General features: G+C 41.0%; 1 protein-coding gene across 4 annotated transcripts; it reads right to left on the bottom strand.

Annotated features, from left to right (window-relative positions):
- Positions 1-932: 932 nt before the first annotated feature.
- SCYL3 (SCY1 like pseudokinase 3) lies at positions 933-22,591 on the bottom strand. 4 transcript variants are annotated; one of them, XM_061585387.1, is made up of 14 exons: positions 22,450-22,591; positions 17,004-17,219; positions 15,639-15,824; positions 14,128-14,241; positions 13,009-13,065; positions 11,374-11,476; positions 9,898-10,009; positions 7,965-8,042; positions 6,583-6,722; positions 5,642-5,829; positions 4,877-5,048; positions 2,857-3,015; positions 1,785-2,557; positions 933-1,263 (listed from the first exon to the last, which is right to left on the bottom strand). In XM_061585387.1, exons 2-14 carry the CDS (start codon positions 17,166-17,168, stop codon positions 1,201-1,203), a joined length of 2,310 nt encoding a protein of 769 aa, XP_061441371.1. In that variant the 5' UTR covers positions 17,169-17,219; positions 22,450-22,591; the 3' UTR covers positions 933-1,200. The 4 variants fall into 4 exon arrangements, with proteins under 4 accessions (XP_061441371.1, XP_061441389.1, XP_061441380.1 ...); XM_061585405.1 differs by having other exon boundaries at positions 1,785-2,497; XM_061585396.1 differs by having other exon boundaries at positions 17,004-17,204.
- Between the last annotated feature and the right edge of the window lie 247 nt (positions 22,592-22,838).

The following is a 22,838-nucleotide window of genomic DNA, read 5'->3' as shown; positions in this document are numbered from 1 at the left end:
CTTACAGGATTAACAGTGCTTTGCTGCCGATTACTGGCCTCTCTGTGCAAGAGCGAATGGGCCATGAGCTGACTGTGAGGCGGCTTGTTGTTTACAATGGTGGTTGCCTCCGTGTGTGCTGCTGCGGCTTGTCTTTTTAACCCTCATGTTGCCTGAGTGGGCTGTAGGTGCTACTGCACCAACTGCTTCTGCCGCTTTGTGCCTCGATTTTAATTTCTTAGAGTTCTCTGTGGAGAGCTTGTTACGATCCTCAGCCATTTTGCCATTAGCAGGGGAGGTTTGTTTTGCTGTTTCTTTCTTTTTTTAACCCCAAAATACAGTTGTTTAAAAACAGAGGAATTAGCCCCGAAAATTCATTCACTGTAAGGGGAATAACTTAAACTCGTCACCTAATCACCAGGGAATCAAATGTTTAGAGTAATTCTACAATAAATTAGTTAATCAGTGGGCACAACAGACACTCAACAGTCACTCAGACACACCAATTCATTAATAAACTGTCTGAAACCTTCCATACACATTCACACCAATTAATTTACAACACTGAGGAATAATTCAAACTTAAATAAAGATATAAGCTAGTCAGACTGAAGAGCAAGGTGAAATCAGTACTGCTCAAGTGAGACAGGAAAAATGAACTAGCACTCCGTGGGAGGGGCAGTGGTGATGGTCCATTGCAGTGTTAACTCTCCTGCTTCAAGCACTAGCAAAGGAAGACAGTCCCCCCACTTGGGGGTGTCCTGATGCCCACTGGAGAACTAGATTTTCTGCTATGCTGTGATGTTAAACTCCGATCCTAATTTAAGTTCACAGCTTCTCACTGTACAAATAAAGCCTTGTAAAGACATCCTAAAATCTCTTCCATGTCCATCTGTAGAATCAATAGAAGCACTCGGAGGCCTAGTTTTCTCATAAAAATAGATTACACAAACTTTAACCAGTGAATTAGCTATTTATTTTTCCTAGTTTTCCATAAACACTTGTGAAAAAAATCAGACCACACAACCCGTCCCTCTGTCCAAGAACTCCTTTTTAGCACTCAGGCCCTAGTTATTATGGAGTATGCTGCAGGTGAAAAAGGCAAGCGCCTGCACTATTGAAGATACTTGTGAGTTCTTGCTGTCTGTGGAGGGGGGTTAAATTGTCCAGGACATTACAGAAGCAGCTACCTAACTCAAACCCAGCACAAGGTCTTAGGTGTCACCAGTTGGCATCATCTTCCCAGTTCAGCTCCTCCTCTTCTTCCCAGCCAACAGCATCCACCTAGAATAACAATAAAGCTATTCATTATACCAGCAAGCTCAGTAGGAAACTAACTAGTTATTTATTATTATTATTTATTTATTAACTTTATTAGTCGCCCATCTGGCTGGCTGTCCAGCCACTCTGGGCGACGTACAAAATAAAAACATACAACTACATTAAAACATTAAAAATCTCAACAATAATAAAACCTAATAATACCTAATAATATGAGAAATACCTCCACTGCAAGAACCAAGTGTGACTAGGGCAAAAGAGCTGCTGTTTTTAAACAGTCATCCACTTACGAACAGAATCATGAGGTGCTCTCTTTCCTTTTCAGCTTATTAGAAAACATTCTCTAGAGTTTTATACATTAACCAAGGCTGCAGTGAACAGTATCTCATATCACACACTCTTGCTTAATCAAGCTGATATGGCAGGAACTAGGGAGCACTAGCTGACCAGTATATAAAACAAACTGCACAGTGGTGGAGTTCCATGCCACAGTAACACTTGGTCCCCAAATTCCAAATTCTCACCTCTGTAGTTTCAGCTGCTGCAAATTTAGACGAGAACTGCACCTCATGGACATCACACACACTGCTGGAAACTGTGTTTAAGTTGCTCTGAATGACAGGATGGGTGCCCAGTTCTGGTAGAATCAGGAGAGTGGATGAAGGTTTGATGTTTGGGATCATATCAGCAAACCAGTCCAGCTCTGTATCATACAGTTCTCTCCTCTTCACCTGGATCATGAACTCCTCTCCTAAACTACATTCTAACTTGGGAGGCCTCTCTAAAAATGACCCTTTGGGCAAATAGGAGATTTCATCATGCTGGTCCCTGTGGCCACAGCTGTCACAGTTGCTGCTAGGCTCTGGAGAAGGATTAAATTTTCTAAATTCTTTTTTGAGCTCAAACATATTTGGAGGCAGCTGCAGCTCTGTGATGTCATTTAAGCCTATAGCAGTAGGGCTGTTTCCTGAGGATAGTTTAAAGTTAGGGCTATCAGCCACATCATCCCAAGATTTCTCATCTACATCATGACTGGCAAGACAGGGACTACTGTTGACACAAAATTCTTTCCTTTTGATATCTGCAGTTATACTTTTCTCAGTCTCTGGCTCTTCACACTCGCTCCAATCTGGCCATTCCTCTGCTATCTTCTCAGCTGCATGCTGGCAATTTCCACCATTCCTCCAAGTATTTAATTCACCAGAAACACCGTGTAAGTGCAGAGAGTCTTGTTCTCCTGAGGAAGACACAGAACATATTCCTGTTTTGACCAGAGATGTATTCCCTTGTCGGAAACCTGAGAATTGTAAAAATGTAAAACATTCATGTCTGCTTGCATTTAAGAGACATTAACTAATCTAAACTGAAGAACTGCCCATTGGATCAGAACGTATTAATTTAGCATGACATCTCCCTCCAGCTATGAGCATGGGCTAACTAGCTCAATGACTTCAAGGGTCCACAGTTCCCAGTCTAAAGTGGCTATGTTAAAAGCTATGAGTGCTAGATTTTGTCCACAATTCAGAAGGCATAGCAAAATCTTTAGAGCATTTTTAGAAGCAAGGGCTATTGTAGTAAAAAAAAGGCCAGGGTTACCTTTCCTTAAGGCGACATGAGAATCTTGCCTTGGCACGTGGCTGTTGTTGATGAAGGGCAGATTTCCAGAGCTGGAGCACTTGAGGAACATAGAAGAGTTATTCTGCATGGGCTGATAAATCACTCTTCTCTGGCAACTTATTACATGATTGGGAGAGTCTACAAGGATACACAAACCAAGAAAAGAAGATGAAACAATCGTGTATCAACAATTTGGGTTGCTGCTGTTGTACTAAAATTTGCATTCCACTCTTCTTCCCAAAGGAGCAGAGCAGCAAACACAAATGACAGAACAATTAAAACATATACAGACAATTCCAATACAGATACATACTGGGAAAGATCTCTATTCAAAAAGCTTGTTGAGGGAGAAAGGTAGTCAGTAGGTACCAAAACAGCCACAGAGATGGTGCCTCTCTAATATTTAACAGGAGGGAATTCCAAAGGGTAGGTGCACAACTCCTGCATTGTGCAGAATAGACCTCCTGATAAAATGGCAGGAGATCCTCATCTGCAGAGGGCAACAATCAACAGTATATAAGGGGTGAGACAATATTTCAGATATTAATGTGCAAGTCAGTTTAATCAGTTTAAAGTATAAATTTTATTTTGAATTCTCTGGCACACTTTAATGAGGCCAATTGACCTGAATAGATCCAGTATTTGTGCAATTCATTTTTGTTATTTCGCTTTTAATACACTAAACGCATTTGCTCATTCCCTAATTTCCCAGAAACAGGTCTTAGGGGAGATACATGAATTTCTCTCACTTCTTAGGTTATGAAGAAAGTGAAGAACAGCAGGAGTCTGCTGTGCTTTTTTTTTTAGTCCTCTAAACCTCACCATAACAGGTGTTTGACATATTTTAATATTTGAAATGTTTTTAGTTACTGTTCTTGACTGCTTTAACTGATAATTTTAATATTTTTGTAAACCACTTGGAGATGTTAATACAATCAAGCAGTATATAAATTTTGGTAAAATGAAAAAAAAAAGCCTGACTGGGAGGTGGAGGGAAGAGGAGGAATTTGTCCCATTTGTGTTGTGGTTTTGCAGAAGATTTGAAACAGCATGAGACTCCTGCTGTTTCTTGCGTTCTCCAAACCAAAATGAGTGAAAGCTCAGAAGAGGGATATAAGCTGTTGTACATCATTCTCGTCAGAGGAACAGAGACAAGAAGATTTGTGGACCCTTTCATCTGAGCATGGTGGAAGGCCAGATACCTAGGCTTCTACAGAGTCAGCTGGGCTTTCAGGCACTGTGCATCCATACACCCATTAAAACCTTAAGGGACAACACTAACTTGCATTTAGGAAAATGGGCACTGGACCTTTTGCACACGCTAACTACTGCAAACCTAGAATCAAACATGCATTATTAACTTGATTATAGATTTCCATCTCTTAATTTTCAACAATATTAGGAATAGGACAAAATAGCAAGGAGAGAAAGAGACAATTCTGGGGTACTGAAAGACCTCAAATCAGAGTTTGGTTTTTTCAGATGTTACCAGAACATACTTTTTAATATTTTAAGTAGAAGATCTTAAAACATACAAACTCGGGAACATTTTGGGGATCAGAAGACAATCAGCTGCAATGCCAATTTTGTGTAGATTCAGCATGTGCACAAAATATGAAGAATCCAGCTGGAGACAATTAGCATATCACTTATTATAACAGTGAAAAGGACTTGTTCCATAGATGGTGTAATGAACTCCTTCTACTAAGCACTAATCACCTAATGCACTCTAACTCACATGCCCTAAGTAAATCTTGCCTCTGTTCAGAAATGGTTACCTAAACAACATCCAAACCCCAAAAGAAAAATCACTGGGTTCAACATCTATTCCCAGTTGAGTCCTAACTGCCAGCCCTGGCCCTTTCTTTATTATGGTATCATTGCAGTGTCATTCAGAAAGCAGTTTGTTAATTAATCTCTGCTCCATATTGAGGAACAAAGCCGGTATATGTTCAGCTTTGTAGGAGAGCTTGAAAGGGGAGCTGCGATATTTACTTACCTTCTGGGGAAAGGTCCACAGTTTTAGTGAAACTTGGTGCTGAACGTCTGAAGATCTTTGTTCTGTCACCTCCCACAACAACATCAGGTCCAAGCAGTGAGACCAGCACTCCTAAGCTTTGCAGTGTTGCAGCCACCAAAGAGTCACTGGTATCTCGCAGCCCCAGTAAAACCTAGAATAAGGATTGGCTGTCAAGCACAGGTTGCTTCCCCATCACACTGAATTGGGAAACTACACTTGCTGCAGGTTCCTAACTCTTTCTTGACAGCCCAACCATTTGGGGAAAACGCTGGTATCATGCCTCACGCCCTTAACCAACTTCCTCCCAAATCTGGTGGGTGTAGTGAGCTAGCCCCACCATCCTTCAAACCTTGGCTTTTTCACAAAACAAGTAATAATGAGACACCAAACTGGAAAGAGAAATATGACGTCACAAAATGGGCTGTAGGACATGGATACGAATCTGTGGCCTTCCAGATTTTATTGGACTCCAACTTCCACCAGCATAGCCAGTAAGGAGGGATAATGGGAGTTAATCCAATAACTTATGGAGGGCCACCTTTCTGGCCCCTGTGTGAGTACACACACGCATACAAAAGCAAAGCTGGGGAAAGGGAAAAATAGGACTAAAGGATAAAATTTGGTAGAGATCTACACCTACAAAGATACAGGCAATAACACTGGTGCCAGCACTGGACAACTCCCATAGCAGAAATGAGTGCTTTCTTGATATGCTACTCCCAGATTCATGTCTACCATATTTACCTGTGGCAATATTACATTTTTCAGCTCTTTCTGAGAGAACAGTTCTGCATAGGCATCTATGTGAGACAGCAATACCATCCGAACATGCTCTTCATGCACCTCAAACAGTTTCAGTAGCACAGGGCTGACATGTGCTTGGAAAGTGGCTGGAGGCAGCAGGCCATTAATTTGGCTCTCGCCCACTTTATCTAGGGTGAAAGAGTTGGAAAGTCAACATGATGCCAGCTGAAACTAGCCATTTGAAATGGCGGCCAGAGCTAGGAAAATGTCTGTACTACCACAAAGGCTTCAATCTTGTTTTTAGTTGTGTGGCTGCTTTTCTTTCAGCAATACTGGCTCTGAAGGCAGAAGCTTAGAGCTCCCATCAGTCAGAGAAGCAGCAGCTAGGACTGCTTTCTCTCTCCCAGCCGGAAAGAATACTCTGCTCCAACTGCCAGTTGCCCTGGACCGAAAAACTGACGCATACTCTGGCCACATCCATTAACCAGAGGATGAAGGGCTACTGCGTTGTGTGGGTTTGCGAGTGCCAGCCACCTTCAGGATGGTTTGATCTAAGGGTGGGATATAAATAAATAATTGACCCATTGACTTTTCTAATGTCATGTGGACAGGCAAAATGAAAAAAGCCGTCTTGAGTCTATCAGAAAAAGGAAGGACACCAGTGTGTGAGAAGTAGAGTCCTCCTCTTCTGCCTGGTAGGAGACAAACCCACTGGAACATTTAGGCCACAGGGCAACCTCATCTCTACAAGAGAGTTAGGGCATCAAGTGAGGAGAGACTGCAACAGGAAAGAATGGCTACATATAATGGCAGGTATATAGCATGGCTACCAATTCCACTCTACTAACAAAGCTATCACCCTTAGCATTCTTCATCAAGAGTCAGTCTTAATCCCCTACACTCACAGTTGCATTCATTCTGAAGAGATATTAAAAGTTCACCTTTCCTTGGACCAAGAAGATGAGGAAGGAAACTCTTGACAGCTACTGGCTCAGCGAACACAAGCTGATTGAGCAACAAAGGCACCAACCGCATTGCAATCAACTTTTCTGACAAGATAGCCACTCTGTCCAGCAGGAATCTGTGTTAAGAGAGAAACTGTTCAACCTTCCCCATTACTGCTTCACAATGCAGTTTACATACCATTTACCTCCCCTCTTTCTGGCTTGCCCATTCAAACACTATGGATTCTGGGATTAGTTCCCACTATGCATCCTGGGTGTGTATCAGATGTAGTAGCAGTGCCCACATTGACATGGGAACCCAGTTCTATAGCAAAAGAGAGAAAATTATCCTGCTGTAGTAGACATTACCCCTATGGGAATGAGAAGTCTATTACTGGTATTGCCAGCCCGCTCCTACCTCTTGAGCAGTTTCCTTCCATTAACCTGTACCCTCAAGTATACAAAAATAACTTGCAGAGCGATCCAACTAACAGGAAGCCGGCAGAAGGGGTTGCCAGCAGAGGAGGAGCCAGTGAGAAGGTCTGCAGCATCCAATTGCCGTTCAGGAGCCTCCAGGCCAGTGAACATGGATTAGAGTTGCAGCCTTAATCAGATGGCAGTAAGGCAGCAATCCAATACATACCTGGGAGGAAGTCCCGTTGAACTGATTTCTGAGTAAACATAACATGCATAGGACAGCACTATAGAGGCATTCAAAGGTATGCTCTTCATTTTTGGTTACACTGAAACCTATATCATTTTTGTTTGGTCACATGTATATCTACTGGGTGTTTTGTGAGTTGAATGTTTTGATTTATCGGCATTCTTGAAGTGAAAAATGTTAAATATCTCATTGCCAACACAATGTTGATTACATTCAGAGCAGGCTTAGAAAAAAAAGATCCCATTTATTTAGACAGCTGGTATAGCACAGTGGGGGGGAGAGCCTGGTTGGGAGTCCAGAGTCTGTGAGTTCAAATCCCAGCTCGTGTCTCCTGGGTGTCAAGGGCCAGCTAAAGATCACCCCCACAGTGAGTGGCTCAGGGGTTACATGCCCTGCCACCTGTGCAGCCTTGGGAAAGCTGCATAGTCCCAAGGAGCCCAGTTGCCCCCCAGCTGGCAGTTAACGGACAAGGAGGGCTGGCTTGTGCAGCTGTGGCAAGCTGAGCAGGCCCTAGCCAGCTGGGGAGGACTAGCCTCAGAGGGAGGCTTACTGTAAAATCCCTATTCTTAGAGTCACCATAAGTTGGGATCGACTTGAAGGCAGCCATTTCCATTTTTATGCAAATGTGACCTTTTTTCCTATTTGAAAGACGGCTTTTTAAAAACAGTGTTAAACTAACACACACAAAATTAGCAGTCAACATTTTTTTACTTACTTGAAAAATTCAGTTTTTTCCTCTTCAGTTTTTAGTGTTAAACTATTCAGAAAGCTCACAACTTCCAGGAAATCATTTCTGATAATTAAAAAAGTCATTATGCACAAAACACTTTCAGTCAAGAACTTTTTAAAGAGGATTAGACAAATTCATGGAGGATAAGGCTATCAATGGCTACTAGTCCTGATGGCTATACTCTGCCTCTATAAGTCAGAGAGGCAAGACGCTTCTGAATACCAGTTGCTGGAAACCGCAGGAAAGGAGACTGCTCTTGTGGTCAGGTTCTGCTTCTGAACTTCCCATAGGCATCCAATTTGTCACTGTGAAAACAGGATACTGGACTAGCTAGACCACTGGCCTGATCCAACAGGCTCTTCTTATGTTCTTAACCAAAAGCAACTGGAACAGCAGTGCTTAAGTAAAGTGGACAGGAAGAAGACACTAGAGCTTGGGAGTCATCCAATGAAGCTGAATGTTGCCATATTCTGGGCAGACAAAAGGAAGTTCTTCACACACCACAATGGATTTTGCTCCTACAATATGTATTGATGGCCACCAACAACCTGGATGGCTTTAAAAGGAATTAGACAAATTCAGTGAGGACCCAGCTGTTAATTGTTACTAGCCACAATGGCTACGTTCTACCACCACTGTCACAGGTTGTATATCTCTGAATATCAGTTCCTGGGAACAGCAAGTGGGGAAGAGTGCTGTTGTGCTTACGGGCCTCCCGTAGGCACCTGAGTTGGCCACTGTGAGAACAGGATGGACTTCTGGCCTGATCCCAGCAGGGATTTTTTTATGTTTTTAGTGGAATAAAATATGTTACAACTAGGAATGCCAGCAGCATCTGCTTTTTAGAGCAAACTGTATGTTGGTGTAAAATATATTGTTGTTTCTGGATGTCCCTGTCTGCTGACAGAAGGCTTTTGGTTCCTGTGGATACATCTGTGAGCAGAAAGGAGGCAATTTTTACTGAGTCCCCCTTTGCTTTGCGGCCCTCTATGCCCTCTACAAATCTGCCCCCAAAGCTTGGGAGACCATTTGAAACAGTGTGGGAGGTGACCCCAGGGTTGCAGGAGAAAGTGGGGATTTGTTAAATTCACCCCTTTCCACTGAATCAAAAGCCTTCCATCAACGGGGAACACAACTGAAGACTTCTGAGAGTGGTCTCTCCACATCAAGCATGACAGGCAAGAGCACACACACATAACCACGGCTGGTAACTGCTGGGCAGTTTTTGAACTTTTACCTATAAGTTGCTGCAAGATAAGATGGTATGTAAGTACACAAGACATCTTGGGATGGAATTCTGTGGCCAGATATAGGTTTGGGGTGGCTTTTACTTGTGCATCAATCATTTTGGGTTGCATCCAACTATGTTCTACTTAGAGTAGACCCCCTGAAATTAATGGACCAAAGTTAATCATCCCCATTACATTTAATGGATCTGCTCTGAGTATGATCAACATTAGATCCAACCCTTTATCTTTAGAAGAAAATTATATGACCTGCTCTGAGCCTACAGGACAGGAATAATTAAAATTCAGTTGCCAGTAACAAAACAAAATACTATGAGATTTCTCTTCACCATAACATTTTGTAATTATGTTTAGCACATTTTATTTATCAGAGGGGAATATTGTTCAGGCAATTATGACTACTGGGTATGAAGAATGTCAGTAAATATAAACCATTTCCTATCACACTGGTAAAATTCAGAGCAATTGCCCTTGCAGCATATGACAGTCGCTAGACTACCCTGCTCCTAACCAATAGTGAAGTTCACTTAGGGAGTATCCTTGTTACTTATCCCAACAGAAAGGCTTCCTTCACCCACACTCAAGAAACCTGATAATGATCTCTGAATGTCACCCTCAGGAATGCTTTTAAGAAAACAACTAGTCAGCACATATTCTAGTAGTACACTCACCTGAAGAATTCATGAGACAGTAAACTGGAGAGTGGAGAGCGGCATGTGGGATCTGGGTTCAGCAAAGTGGAGCGTAACGTGTGCTGAAAACTAGAGATAACATCCTCTGAAACTAAAACACAGTTTAGTAAGAAATGCTGACTTTGGACAGGAGAGTAAAAGGTTCTGGCACCTCAAGAGAGGATAAAATAACAGTAGGGAATGGCTTTTCCTGCAGTGGCTGAAGAATGCCAGATGATGATTCTCAGATGGAAGCTATGCACCAAGAAAGAGCCAACGTAAAGGAAGGGGAGAATATACTTAAAAATTAAGATTAGACTTAGTCCTACTTGATAAATTCTGAGAAAGTACTCTTAAGGAAGTAATTCCTCACTCCATGCAGTTGTCGGAGTTTCTGCAGATATGCAGCAGCAATGCTTCGAAGGTTACTTGAGCCCCATTTCAAAAACCACAGAAACATTTTCTCCAGTGGTCCAATAATATATAATAAAAGGGATATAATATAATGGCCTCAATGCAGCTTGCCACACTATTTATATAAATCCCTACCTAATTTATGTAGATGGGATAGTAAGGCCACTGCTGTGTCTCCACTCTGCACGTACTTCTAGAGTACAGCTAAGAAACCATCTTAAACAACAAACTACCTTGTTAGCTACTGGACAGTTCTTGCATTTAAGATAGTTGTTACTCAGACTCATGGAGGAATATGGAATCTCAAAGAGCCTCAATACCATTCATTACCAGGTTTACAATCCTTCATGCAGACCTGGCAAAAAAAAGCACACTGGCTGTCTTTGGGGTATACTTGAACCACGATGAAATTTCCAATGGAAGGATGGGATAAATTTGTCCCCCAGAGTGCATTTTTGTCTGAGTTGTCAGCATAAGGCACCTTCAACCAAAACACACTTATTCAGAAGAAGCAGAATTTTTCTAAGCTGGCCATTTCCCTATGTATATGAGTAAACAATATAATTTGCCCCAAGGGCTTTTTGCTGGGGTATATTTGGACCCCAGTGATTTTTTGTTTCCAGAAGAAAAACAGTAAGTGGTAACTGGCTGGAATTTGGGAGCGTTGTTCAGGTTAAATTTGTGACAAATTACACAATGAAAAGTACACCTGGGGTATAAATGTATCCCACAAGTCTGCGAGGTAGTATGTTATCCCTGATATTAGTGTTCAACATAACACAAAGCATCCCTGCAAAAGAGGTCATTTCCTACAGGGAATATATTTGGAACTAAACATTCCTTCAATAACATCATTAATAACTGAAATATTGTGGGGGAAACAGACAACTCAGTTCCTCTGGAATGAATGCTCTGTTACTTTAACTGCAAGATTAAGGTAACATCTTTGACTACATGGAAATACTTTCTCTACCAAAAGTTGTTCCTCAGAAGATTCAGCTATAAAGGAAATTTGGGATTTCTTATTTGAAATGATGCCATTTCAGTTCCAAGAACTCTTACCCTCTTCATTTAAAAAAGTCATCAGGTTTTCAACCATTACACCAAATGAGTAGGCATCCCGGGAATGCATCTGGCCCTCAGGAAGAAGTTGGAAGTCTTCAGACTAGAGTCATAGAAAGAGGATCAAACAACAGAAACTGGCTTAGTATCTTCAAAAACACTCCCAACCTCTCACTCCACAGATATTTTATATATTTGTTTTATATCCTGCCTCTCTATTAAAATGTTCAAAGTGATTTACAAAAGTTAAAAACAATAAAGTAACAAAAACAATATGAAGTAACAGATATACAGTAGCAAGGAGTCTAAAAATATAAAAAACTGTAGCTTAAACGACTAAAAAAGTCACAAATTTAAAATTTTTACACTAATTTATTTTTCAAGAAGATCCTACAGAAGCAAAATTAAAACTTCCTATCTACTGAAAAATCTTTGCAGATAAAATTTTAATATTTGAAATGTTTTTAGTTACTGTTCTTGACTGTTTTTAATTGATAATTTTAATATTTTTGTAAACCACTAGGAATAGGACAAAATAGCAAGGAGAGAAAGAAAGAGACAATTCTGGGGTACTGAAAGACCCCTGTCACTACTAAAGAGGAAGGATGCAGGAGATGAGGCCTTTCAATGGTGGCTTCAAGATTATGGACTGCCTTCCCTGACAAGATCTGTCAGGCTTCCTGCATTTAATTTAGGCACACTTGTTCAGGCCTTTATTAGTTATGATTACTGTGTTGCAATAATCATTCTGCTATGATTTTGTAACAGATATTTTTATTGGGTAGTATCCAACCAAGTACTTCCACTAGCACAAGAATTTCTGCATATGCAACATATCTCCTCTCTGTCAGGCCTGTAGTTATTCTAAAGGTTCAAGGGGAGCACCAAAAAAAGTAGGGAGAACAGATTTTTTCTGTAATGAATTTAATTATTTATTCTTTGTAAAAAAAATGGGGGGGGGGAGAAAACTTTTAGGAGGCAGGCACCCCTGGCTACTGGTCTGCTCCCCGTGACCCCCAAATCTGCTCCAGAGGATTGGAGGAACTCCCAGAACAGATTTAGGGGACATGCAGGGAGAGGATAGAAGTTCTGTTGCACAGCCAAAAGCACTTGCACTAGCTGAAACCCATTATGTTTATTTTAGTGATTTTATGTATATGTTATTTTTAGGTGGGGGGGTTGTTAATCTCTTTGGATATGGTTTCTATGTAGAAGAGAATGACATACATTTATTACATTAAAAAACAACTGTAAAGGTGCCAGACAAAAGATTTTGTTATTTGCTCAGACTTTTAAAGTTCCATCGCTCTATGCTGCTTTTTGAGGTTTCTCAAAGAAATGGCAAGCAGAGCTTTTGGAGTATCAAGTTTGGACTCTGGATTTTCTGTTTGTAAAAATTTTTAACTAGACAACATTCTTGAGGTTTTTCTCATTAAATTATTTCAGCTTCCCCACACAACATAGAAACTGAACTGTAGCTTCTTCTAAAATATATGCACACAGGAAATAACAATTTTCTGTTTATTTGCTGTATTCCTCAAATTACATACATATAATTAGAAAGAGCTTTCTGAACTAATTTTTCAGATTTGCCTCAGCAGAGGTCTCGAGAAAAAAACAATGAATAAAACCTACCAGTTCTTCAGGTGGAATGCCCGACTTCTCCCGTATTGACTTGATACTAAGCAGAAACTAGAGAGAGAAACTTTTTAGCAAATGACAGGCAATGCTAGCACTGTAAAATACTGTGAAAAGCAGAACCTACAGAAGCATACTCATGTTAATCTTTGCCATCCTTATCCCTTTGGCTGTACATGTGGTCAAATATACAAGAAGCTACATCTTTCCTCTCTTCCACCCCTCCCCTATCCAGAGTGCCTAGCCTAGAGCAGTGCTTTTCAAGCTGTGTTCTATAGAACCATGGAGCAATCAGGCTCTATCAAAGAGAAAAATTGCTCTACACAACAGCATAGTACTGTGCTGGCCAAGAGGAACAGGAGATGCTGTTTCTGCTGGGGCCAGTTGTGAAAAATCTACTTTATTTCTAGGCCTGATTGGCCCTTCTGAAATTCTGAGTCAAGGGAGTGACCTAACAAAGGCCTGGTTTGCACAACACAATAAGCCAAACTATGGCGTACCAGGAATACACAAATGTGTGGACTCCTGAAGAGGAGGTCACAGCCGCTTTGCTCCTCTGGTCATTTTTGATCCTGTGCTGTGCTCAGCTAAACCAGCATTTGACTTATCAGAACTGTAACTTGTGACTAAGCTCTCTTCTCGCTAACCATGAGCAAACAAGATCAAACCCAAAGAAACCCAGGTGGCAATAGCATTACTACGTCTTTTTCAAGTGCAGCCTACAAGAACTAGTTGCCTTTTGGTTTGTAGTTAATTATCGCCCAATCTTGCTGAAGACAATTATGTAGGACAGGGTTATCTAACGTTGCACCCTACAGATGTTGTCATACTCTAACTCCTATCAGCTTCACACAGCATGGCCAATAGTCAAGAACAATGGGAGCTGTAGTCCAACAACATCTGGAGGGCACCATGTTGGCCACCACCGATTTAAGGAAGCTGCAATCTGGCTTTATGCTTTATTTCAAGGCAACAGGCGTGGCTAATGGGCCCACATACTTTTTAACCGAATGAATTTCAAACTACCCAATGGGTAGAATTCAATGACAAAGACCTTCCAGGGACCAGGAAATGCTCTCCTTGGGCACTGCACACAAACAGACTGTGTGACTCTACCTCTGCTGTTGCTTCATTGTGGGTGCAGACAGTTTCCATGCCTCCTAGTTTCCAGTGCCCATCTTCACTCACAAATACAGAAGATAGGCAGACATTGTTGTGTGACAGGTGTCCCTAAAACACAGTAAAAAAATGAAGGGAAAATATAGAGGAAGACTGGGAACAGTTGTAGGCCTAACATTCTTATTATTAATTATGTGCCACGAGACTCCAGAGGAGAGCAGCCAAAACCACAGAGGAGTTTTATATGCCACTAGAGCCAGTGTGGTGTAGTAGTTAAGGTGTTGGACTACAACCTAGGAGACCAGGGTTCGAATCCCCACATAGCCATGAAGCTCACTGGGTGATCTTGGGCCAGTCACTGCCTCTCAGCCTCATGAAAACCCCATTCATAGGGTCGCCATAAGTCGGAATCGACTTGAAGGCAGTACATTTGCATTTAGAGAGATCTGCAAAGAGAGTAGTTTTATGCCAGGCCAAATAAAACTTAGCATAACTCATCTTATTCCTGGCACACTGTATCTGGGGAAAGGGAGCAATTTATGCTCTCTTCAGTTCCACAAAACAACTGCTAACAAACCAGTTGGAGACATTGTACTGAATCTTATAAAACAGTAGAAATATACTGAACCAATCTCTGAATTTTTCAGAAGGCACTTAGAATGTGGTATATTTCAAAGACATTTTCCTTTATTCCATCTACCTAGCAGAAATGGATTTCCTTTCATTGCAGAACCAGCAACCCAACTCCATGAGCTTTATGCTATTAATTCCATCTAGCACAGCCTCTTGCTCCATATGCGTACAGCCCTCTCCTTCCTCCTGCTCTCTCACACTAGCCAGTAATTTAATGCTGTACAAAAAACTCAAATATCTAGTTTAGAATAAAGCATATAAATAAATGTACCGGGTTTATGTCAAATTATAAAATCAATATAACATGTATTTGCAAAAAAATGTATGCCCCAAACAGTAACAGAGAATTTGTCTTACTTTTGGAACAGATTACACAACATGCATATCCAAGAGGCCCTCCTAGTATACCCTACTCTATCGCCTCAAGAGCAAGTAAAGAAAATCATTGATATATTATATTGGAAGACTGAGTGAGGCCTCTGAAGATCTCTTCAATCCTTCTTGTCACGTGAAAGTATCCCAGAAGCTTTGTTATCAATTGTCATAAAGGTAATTGCATTAATTTGGCTGTGGAACTGCTAATTTAAAGACACAAACAGACTAAAGAAGCAATCAAAGTAACATCAATATCTTGCAATCAAAATAACACAATGACCAAACCCATGTTCCCTAAGCGAAAAAAAAACTCCCTTCTCATTGGCACCTCCTAAACCAGGGGTAGCCAACATGGTGCCCTCCAGATGTTGTAGACTACAACTCTCATAATCTCTGACCACTGGCTGATAGGAAAGGTAGTCCAATTATCTGGAGAGCACCATGGCTATCCCAATCCTAAACATTCATCTCTATTTCTAGATGTAGAAAAAAATACTTACCCTATCATGGAGGAAGACAAGAGCCTGCAAAACATCATAGATTCCAGCACATATCTCTGAACAAGAGAGGGTCTCCAAGACCTTCTCCACGGGTTGAACACGCTCTGTAACCAAGTGGATTCCATCTGTTTCCACAGTACAAGAAAGGAAGCGCAGGAGGCAAGGGTGGCGTAAAGTTTTCAAGTGCTTCCAAAATGCAAGATAAAGCCACTCAGTATAAGACATCTGTTTATATATCACACATCCAATAGTGAAAAGGAAAAGTACAGCTTGGTTTTCATATGGTTGCTATGCAGTTTGAATGATCTTTCATCAAAATGTTTTGCTTGATATTAATTCTAGTTTCCTTTCTCTACAGTCAAGATTCCCATCAATATAACAAGATCAGATGCTAGTCTCACAAAGTTCATAAAATGATATGGGAAATGTTGGCAATGTATAATCCTAATTCAAAAAGTAATCAAACAGAAGAAGATGGGGCCAAAGGTAGACTATGGTGTAAGAGTGCTTGGGAGGACAACTCTCTGACATTTCTATACTGAACAATGTTGAAGGTCTCCAGTTATAGGTCTCCCATTTCCCATGGCTTCTACATTATACTGGCATGGTCGTAACAGTATAAATGTGGTCTCGGAATATACAAAACCTGCAGGTTTGCCAAAATATGGTAGCTTTGCCAAATCAAGTTTCTGTGAATTATCATGGCCTTCTATTTTCCTTCATTTATTTACCCATTCTTTAACTTTCATATAAGAATGCTCAGAATTTTTCATTCAGTTGTATTTTATGGCAATATATTACTCACACTCTGTAAATTTGCTCTGTTCATGCATTTTCCCTCAAAAGAGTTTTCAGTAACTGAAAGAGTACTGACAAAATAAATATGTGGACAGTTATTTTTCAGCTCATCTCACTTGAGAATACTTATATTGAAATAATTTGGAAGAATTATTACTGCCTATTAGGAGTTGGAAAATGCCAACTGGATTTGTTGATTTCATCTTCTTACATACTTCCATTTCCTTTTCTTGTTCTGTATGCCCTTGTTCAATGCTGACAGCTCAATAAGGCATTTCTAGTTCATAGCAATTTTTGTTCACTTTTTGAGCTAATGAGTTTGACTTTTTTAAATACCAAAATCTGTAAGAAGCTCAGGCAGTGTGAATTAATAAAAAATTCCTTTCAGTTTGGTTTGGCTCTTACTCTAAATGGGGGGCAGATAATGCCTACTACAAAAGAATGAGGGCACTGTGCCATTCTCAGCCCTTTCTACATTATTTCCAGAGAATTGTCATTATCCCAGTTGTCCATATGTCTTTTTATGTGAAGCAAGTTATAAAATTTATAAAATATATAACACAATACCTTGGCAGCTTTGTTAACATTGTCTTCATTTTCTCTCTTGTACACAAAGACTGAGGCAAGTCTGCCACGCTGCAGCACTGCTGGGTGAATGTTGATTCCAGAGGGTAAGGTAAATGGAGGCTCTTCCAATGCATCATGCTTCAAAGAGCTCTTCTCCGAGCCCATTACCTCGTAGACTCGAGCCGTTTTGCAGGGGAGGTTCTAATGTCAAAGAAGCTTTAAACAGAAGTGATTCCAGGGCAACAGGTGTTAATGTAAATTCCTTGCAGCGGGAGTTCCCAAATCTCCCCCCCCACACAGACCACTTGAAAAATGCTGAGGTTCTTGGTGGACCATCTATTGATTTTTCTGCCTGTTGTAGCAATTATAATGCGCTGTTCTAGATGCTGTATGATTCTTATTTGTATTTCTACAGACACTCCACCAACTACAGTTTGGGAACCCCTGCCTTACAGCAAGGATGTGCAAGGATGAAAGAGCACACAATAAAGAACAATTTAGATATTACTTTGTTTTTTGTGTTCACAGAAGTGAGCTTGAGGCTGTAATTCTAAATGGGGTTTACTTTTAAGTAAACAAACATAAGATTGTCTCAAATAAATCTTGGGATAAATTCCAGTGTATATAATGGTTCAAAACACATAATGTACTTTTACCACGTTTACATGTTAAAGAAATACCCACGCTATTGATGTCAATTAATGCTGACACATTAAACTAGAAGTAGGAAAATACACAGGAAAGCACCAGAATCTGCATTGTCTGGAAGCAGAAGACTAATTATGCATAATGTCTACCCAGCCCATATTGCAGAAGGGGGATAAGCCACAAACAGCAATGGGGACCAATGTAGTTCAAAATTCTCTGCGTATATGGGGTTTGGAAATGAATCCAAAGAGTAAAATCTTTTTCAAAATCTATACAAATGAAACAACTAAACAACTAGAAAAGAAGATCAATAAGAAAAAACAATTTTTTTCATACAGACTGTATTGTTAGGATGTACTGCGCATGGGGTCCCTCTGTACATCAAAGAGGGCGTTGAATTCAGTAAGCCAGAGATCCCAAAAGGGGCAAACTTCCCCACAGAATCATTGTAGGTGTTGATACTGGGCCCCAAAAATAATTTAACACTGTGGGCATGCTATTGTCCCCTGATCAAAATGCTCAGGGAGATCTCGAGATGAAGAATGCAATTAAGGAAGCATCCAAAAGAGCAAATGTTATAGTAATGAGTGATTTAAACTACTCTCACACAGACTGGCTACACATGTGTTCCAGTCATGACAAAGAGATAAAATTTCTAGATACCCTAAATAACTACACCCTAGAACAGTTGGTCATGGAACCTACCAGAGAGGCAGCGACCCTGGACTTAATTTTAAGTGGCACCCAGGATCTGGTGAGAGATGTAAGTGTGTGGTCAAACCACTTGGGAACAGTGACCATAGTGCTGTTAAATTAAACATACATGCAAATGGCCGATTGCCAAGAAAATTCAACACAGTCACATGTGACTTCAGAAGAGAAAACTCCTGCTCCTGCTGGGAAGAAGGGCAGGATAAAAATCAAATAATAAATAAATCACTCCAAGATGCTTGGGAGTTGTTTGCTGCAGATCAGGAAAGGTACCACCAGGGCCAAGAGGATGCCAGCATGATTAAAAAGCAGATTCAGAGACACTATTAGAGGCAAGAAAGCTTCCTTCAAAAAAATAAAACTCTTGTCCAAATGCAGAGGACAAAAAGAACACAAACTTTGGCAAAATAAATGCAAGACAATAAGGGATGCTAAAAAATAATTTGAGGAGCGCATTGCTAAAAATACAACAGAAAAATCTTTAAATACATTAGTAGCAGGAAACCATCTAAGGCAGACAGTTGGACCCTTGGAGGAGAAGGGAGTGAAAGGTGTGCTAAAGGAGGATAAGGAGATTGCAGAAAAGCTGAATGAATTCTTTGCATCTGTCTTCACAGCAAAAGATAAAAGGCAGATCCCTGTGCCTGAACTAACTTTTGCAGGAAGGCAGTGTGAGGAAGTAGGCAGATAGTGGTGATGAGAGATTAAGTCCTAGGCCTAACAGATAAAATAAAAACTGACAAATTGCCAGCACCAGATGGCATCCACTTGAAAGTTCTCAAAGAACTCAAATATAAAAATACTGATCTAACCAATATATATAACTTGTCCCACTTCCCTATCTGAGGACTGGCAAGTGGCAAATGTAACATCTGTCATTAAAAAGGGTTCTGGGGGGATCCTGGAAATTGCATGCCAGCTTTATGTCTGGATCCGGGAAAACTAGTGGAAAGTATTGTTAAAGATAAAATAACCAACCACACAGAGGAACAAACCTTGTGGAAGCAGAACCAGCATGGTTTCTGCAAGGGTAAGTCCTGTCTCTCACTAATCTATTAGAGTTCTTTGAGAGTATCAGCAAGCACATACAGGTGATCCAATTGACATACTGTAGTTTCAGAAAGCTTTCGACAAGGTACCTAACTAAAGACTACTGAGTAAGCTTATATAAGAGGAGAATCCTCTTGTCGATCAGGAATTGGTTAAGTAACACAAAGCAGAAAGATACCGTGGCGCGGGACCTCAATACTTTGTGGAACGCCTCTCTCGCTATGAACCTACCCGTTCACTTCGTTCAGAATCTAAGGCCCTCCTCCGGGTACCAACCTATCGGGAAGCCCGGAGGGTGGTTACGAGATCCAGGGCCTTTTCTGTGGTGGCCCCTGAGTTGTGGAACAGCCTCCCCGAAGAGGTACGCCTGGCGCCTACACTTCCATCTTTTCGGCGCCAGGTAAAGACCTTTTTATGCTCCCAGGCATTTTAATCTTCTTAACTTTTTAATCTTTTAATCTGTATTTTTAATTTTTGTAGTATTTATTTTGTTTTTGTTGTGTTGTTTGTTGTTTGTTCGTATATGTTTTTGTATTTTTATTATGATATATTGTATTTTATCTCGTTTGTTCACCGCCCTGAGAGCTATTTTGCTAAGGGCGGTATATAAATTGAAATAATAAATAAATAAATAAATGGACAGTTATCCCAATGGAAAAATGTAGTTCTACGAATGGAGAAAGTGGAGTCCCCCCAAGGATTATTGCTTTTCAACTTGTTCATAAACAATCTAGAGTTAGGGTGAGCAGCCAGGTTTGCTGATGATACTAAATTGTTCAGGATGGTTAAAACAAAAACGGATTGCAAAGAGCTCTAAAACGACCTCTCCAAATGGAGTAAAGGACTGTAAAATGGCAAATACAATTCAATGTAAACAAATGTAAAGTGATGCATGTCTGGGCAAAAAATCTTAATTTCATATATAGGCTTGGAATGAGTGGATAGCTCGATGAAGATGTTGACCCAATGTGCAGCAGTTGTGAGAAAGGCAAATTCCATGCTAAGGATAATGAGGAAAGGAATAGAAAATAAAACTCCCAATATCATAATGCTATTATGGTGTGTCTGTATTTGGAATACTGTGTGTACAGTTCTGGTTGCATCACCTCAAAAAAGGTATTGTACAGCTGGAAAAGGTTCAGAAAAGGCAACCAAAATGATCAAGGGGATGGAGCAATGACAACCAATGAAACTGAATGTTGGAAGATTCAGGACAGACAAAAGAAAGTGCTTTTTCACACAGCGCACAGTTAAACTATGGAATTTGATCCCACAGGAGGCAGTGGTGGCCACCAACTTGGATGGCTTTAAAAGAGGACAACAAATCTATGGAGGATAAGGCTATCAATAGCTACTAGTCATGATGGCTATGCGCTGCCTCCATGGTCAGAAGCAGTATGCTTTCAAATATGAGTTACTGGAAACCACAGGTGGGGAGAGTGTTCTTGTATTCAGAGTCTGCTTGTGGGCTTCCCATGGGCGTCATGTTGGTCACTATGAGAACAGGATGCTGGACTAGATGGGCCAATGGACTGATCCAGTAAGCTTTTCTTATATTCTTAAGACATAAAGAACTCTAAGCTGTTAGTTGCTTCTGGAACAGCCTATGTAATCACCTGTGGATTCGTCCCTTGAGCCTAATGTTGAAACCTCTAACAATCCCTACAGGCAGCACAAGTTTATCTTGTCCTTTACCCAGAATAAAAAGAAAACAGCCCACAGTTTGTTCCCATCTAAGCACTCTTATGTGCTTCAGTAGTGAAGCAGTCTTTCTTTCCCACTTGCTTTGAAGTCTTGTCAATATCAATGACCTGGTGGCTGCTCTCTAGTTGTGTACTGTAATTAGGACACAATGGTTTAGATCTGGAATGCAATGGTACTTTCTGGTTTTCCTCTGCAGCCTTAACCTACAAAAGCTGAGATTTTTTAAGACTACTGGGGGGGGGGGAAGGGGAAGAGAAATTCTGTTTCCTGTGACAAGGTCAGGCAATGATGGCTTTGGTATGGCAGAGCTGTATTGCATTAAGAAATAAAACCAGCAATATTTTCCTGTGTGACACCATAGCCCAACACCCACACCCCAACACATGGGGTGTGCACTCGGAATTTAGTACCAGTAATTACGTGTTGCTTTAAATCAGAGCCAAATGAAAGATCTGGTGCTCATCTTTGCACGCTGCAAAATACTTTGCTTGAAACATGCCAGGCAACAACCAACCCCCACCTCATTTCTAAATGTCAGGAGTCACCTACCCTGCACACCAGAAAAAGCCACGAGGGAAAGTCCTAAGCTAATAGACAAACACACAAACCCAACAAACCTTGGACACCTTAAAAACGAACAGATTTATTGTAGCACAAGTTTTTATAGATAACAGCCACTCCAGGGAGGGTTATCCTGAGTCAGCAGGCACAGACACGCTAAGGACAGAAGACTATGAAATGCAAGATGTAACAGTAACTCTAAGACACAAAAAAGCATTGCTACCTCACAGAACTACTGCTGCCTATTGCATTTCATAGCCTGTTTGTCTCACTCTTTAATTTCTCCCCTCTATTCCTGAGTGTGGATATAGCTTAGGATAACATATGCATTTGACTAGACTATATTCCACAAAAGATTCTGCCACAATAAATATGTTAGTATTTCAGGCGTATCACAACTGATTGATGGGTTTTTTTGCAATAGACTGACACAGCTCTGTTCTGAAATAAATGAATATGAATATGTGCGAATATGTGATCACAGAACAAGGTGCGAATAGTGCTTGAACCCTTTACTTTCAATCAACCGCCCAGAACGTGTTATGATTTTTGTTTGTTTGCTTTCCTTAAAAAGCGCCGCAACATAGTTAACTTATACGTAACAAAACAACAGTGACCAAAGGGAGGGGGGCTCCCCAAGAGTTGCCGATCCAAAATAACACCTTTCCCTGAGAGTGGAGCTGAACTGCACAATCACCGCAGATTCAAGGGGAGAGAAACAATCCTTGGCTAGGCCGGGAGGGGCGCCCCGTTTCTCCCCTCGTTCGCTCACCTGCTGCCCCGCGGAGGGGGGAGGGGAGGAGCAGAGCTGCCCTCAACTCTCCGCTCTTCGCTTCCTCAACAGCCGCTTCCACAACAAGGTGGGGAGGCCAACTTCCCGTCCAAGCATACCATAGAGTTTTACCGGAAGAACGACAGACACATGCACTTCCGTTGTTGCTCCTTACGGTTGTGGTGGCATGTATTGCCATATTGGATGAGGGCATGGCGAGCAGCGCTCAGTAGACAAGAAGGAAATGTCAACAGAATTTTCTTTAAGAACAGCGACATGCTTTTGTTGGGATGGAAAAAGGTTATGAGGTAATAACGTCGGAAGGGCAGTACCTCTCCACCTCCGCAACTGGCTTTCAGTGGCAAACTGCAAATTTACCCGGTACTCAT

The sequence above is a fragment of the Rhineura floridana genome, chromosome 1 (genome assembly GCF_030035675.1).
Source record: "Rhineura floridana isolate rRhiFlo1 chromosome 1, rRhiFlo1.hap2, whole genome shotgun sequence".
NCBI lineage: Eukaryota > Metazoa > Chordata > Lepidosauria > Squamata > Rhineuridae > Rhineura > Rhineura floridana.
The sequence above is the reverse complement of the archived record's forward strand: the minus strand, read 5'-3'. Positions and strand labels throughout refer to the sequence as shown.

Coding starts and splice junctions, on each gene's coding strand:
- SCYL3 (XM_061585387.1), bottom strand. CDS start 17,168: ATGGGCTCGGAGAAGAGCTCTTTGAAGCATGATGCATTGGAAGAGCCT. Junction 13,066..14,127: donor ACAATGAAGCAACAGCAGAG/GTAGAGTCACAC, acceptor TTCTCTCTCTAG/TTTCTGCTTAGTATCAAGTC. Junction 5,830..6,582: donor TCTTCTTGGTCCAAGGAAAG/GTGAACTTTTAA, acceptor CTTTCACCCTAG/ATAAAGTGGGCGAGAGCCAA.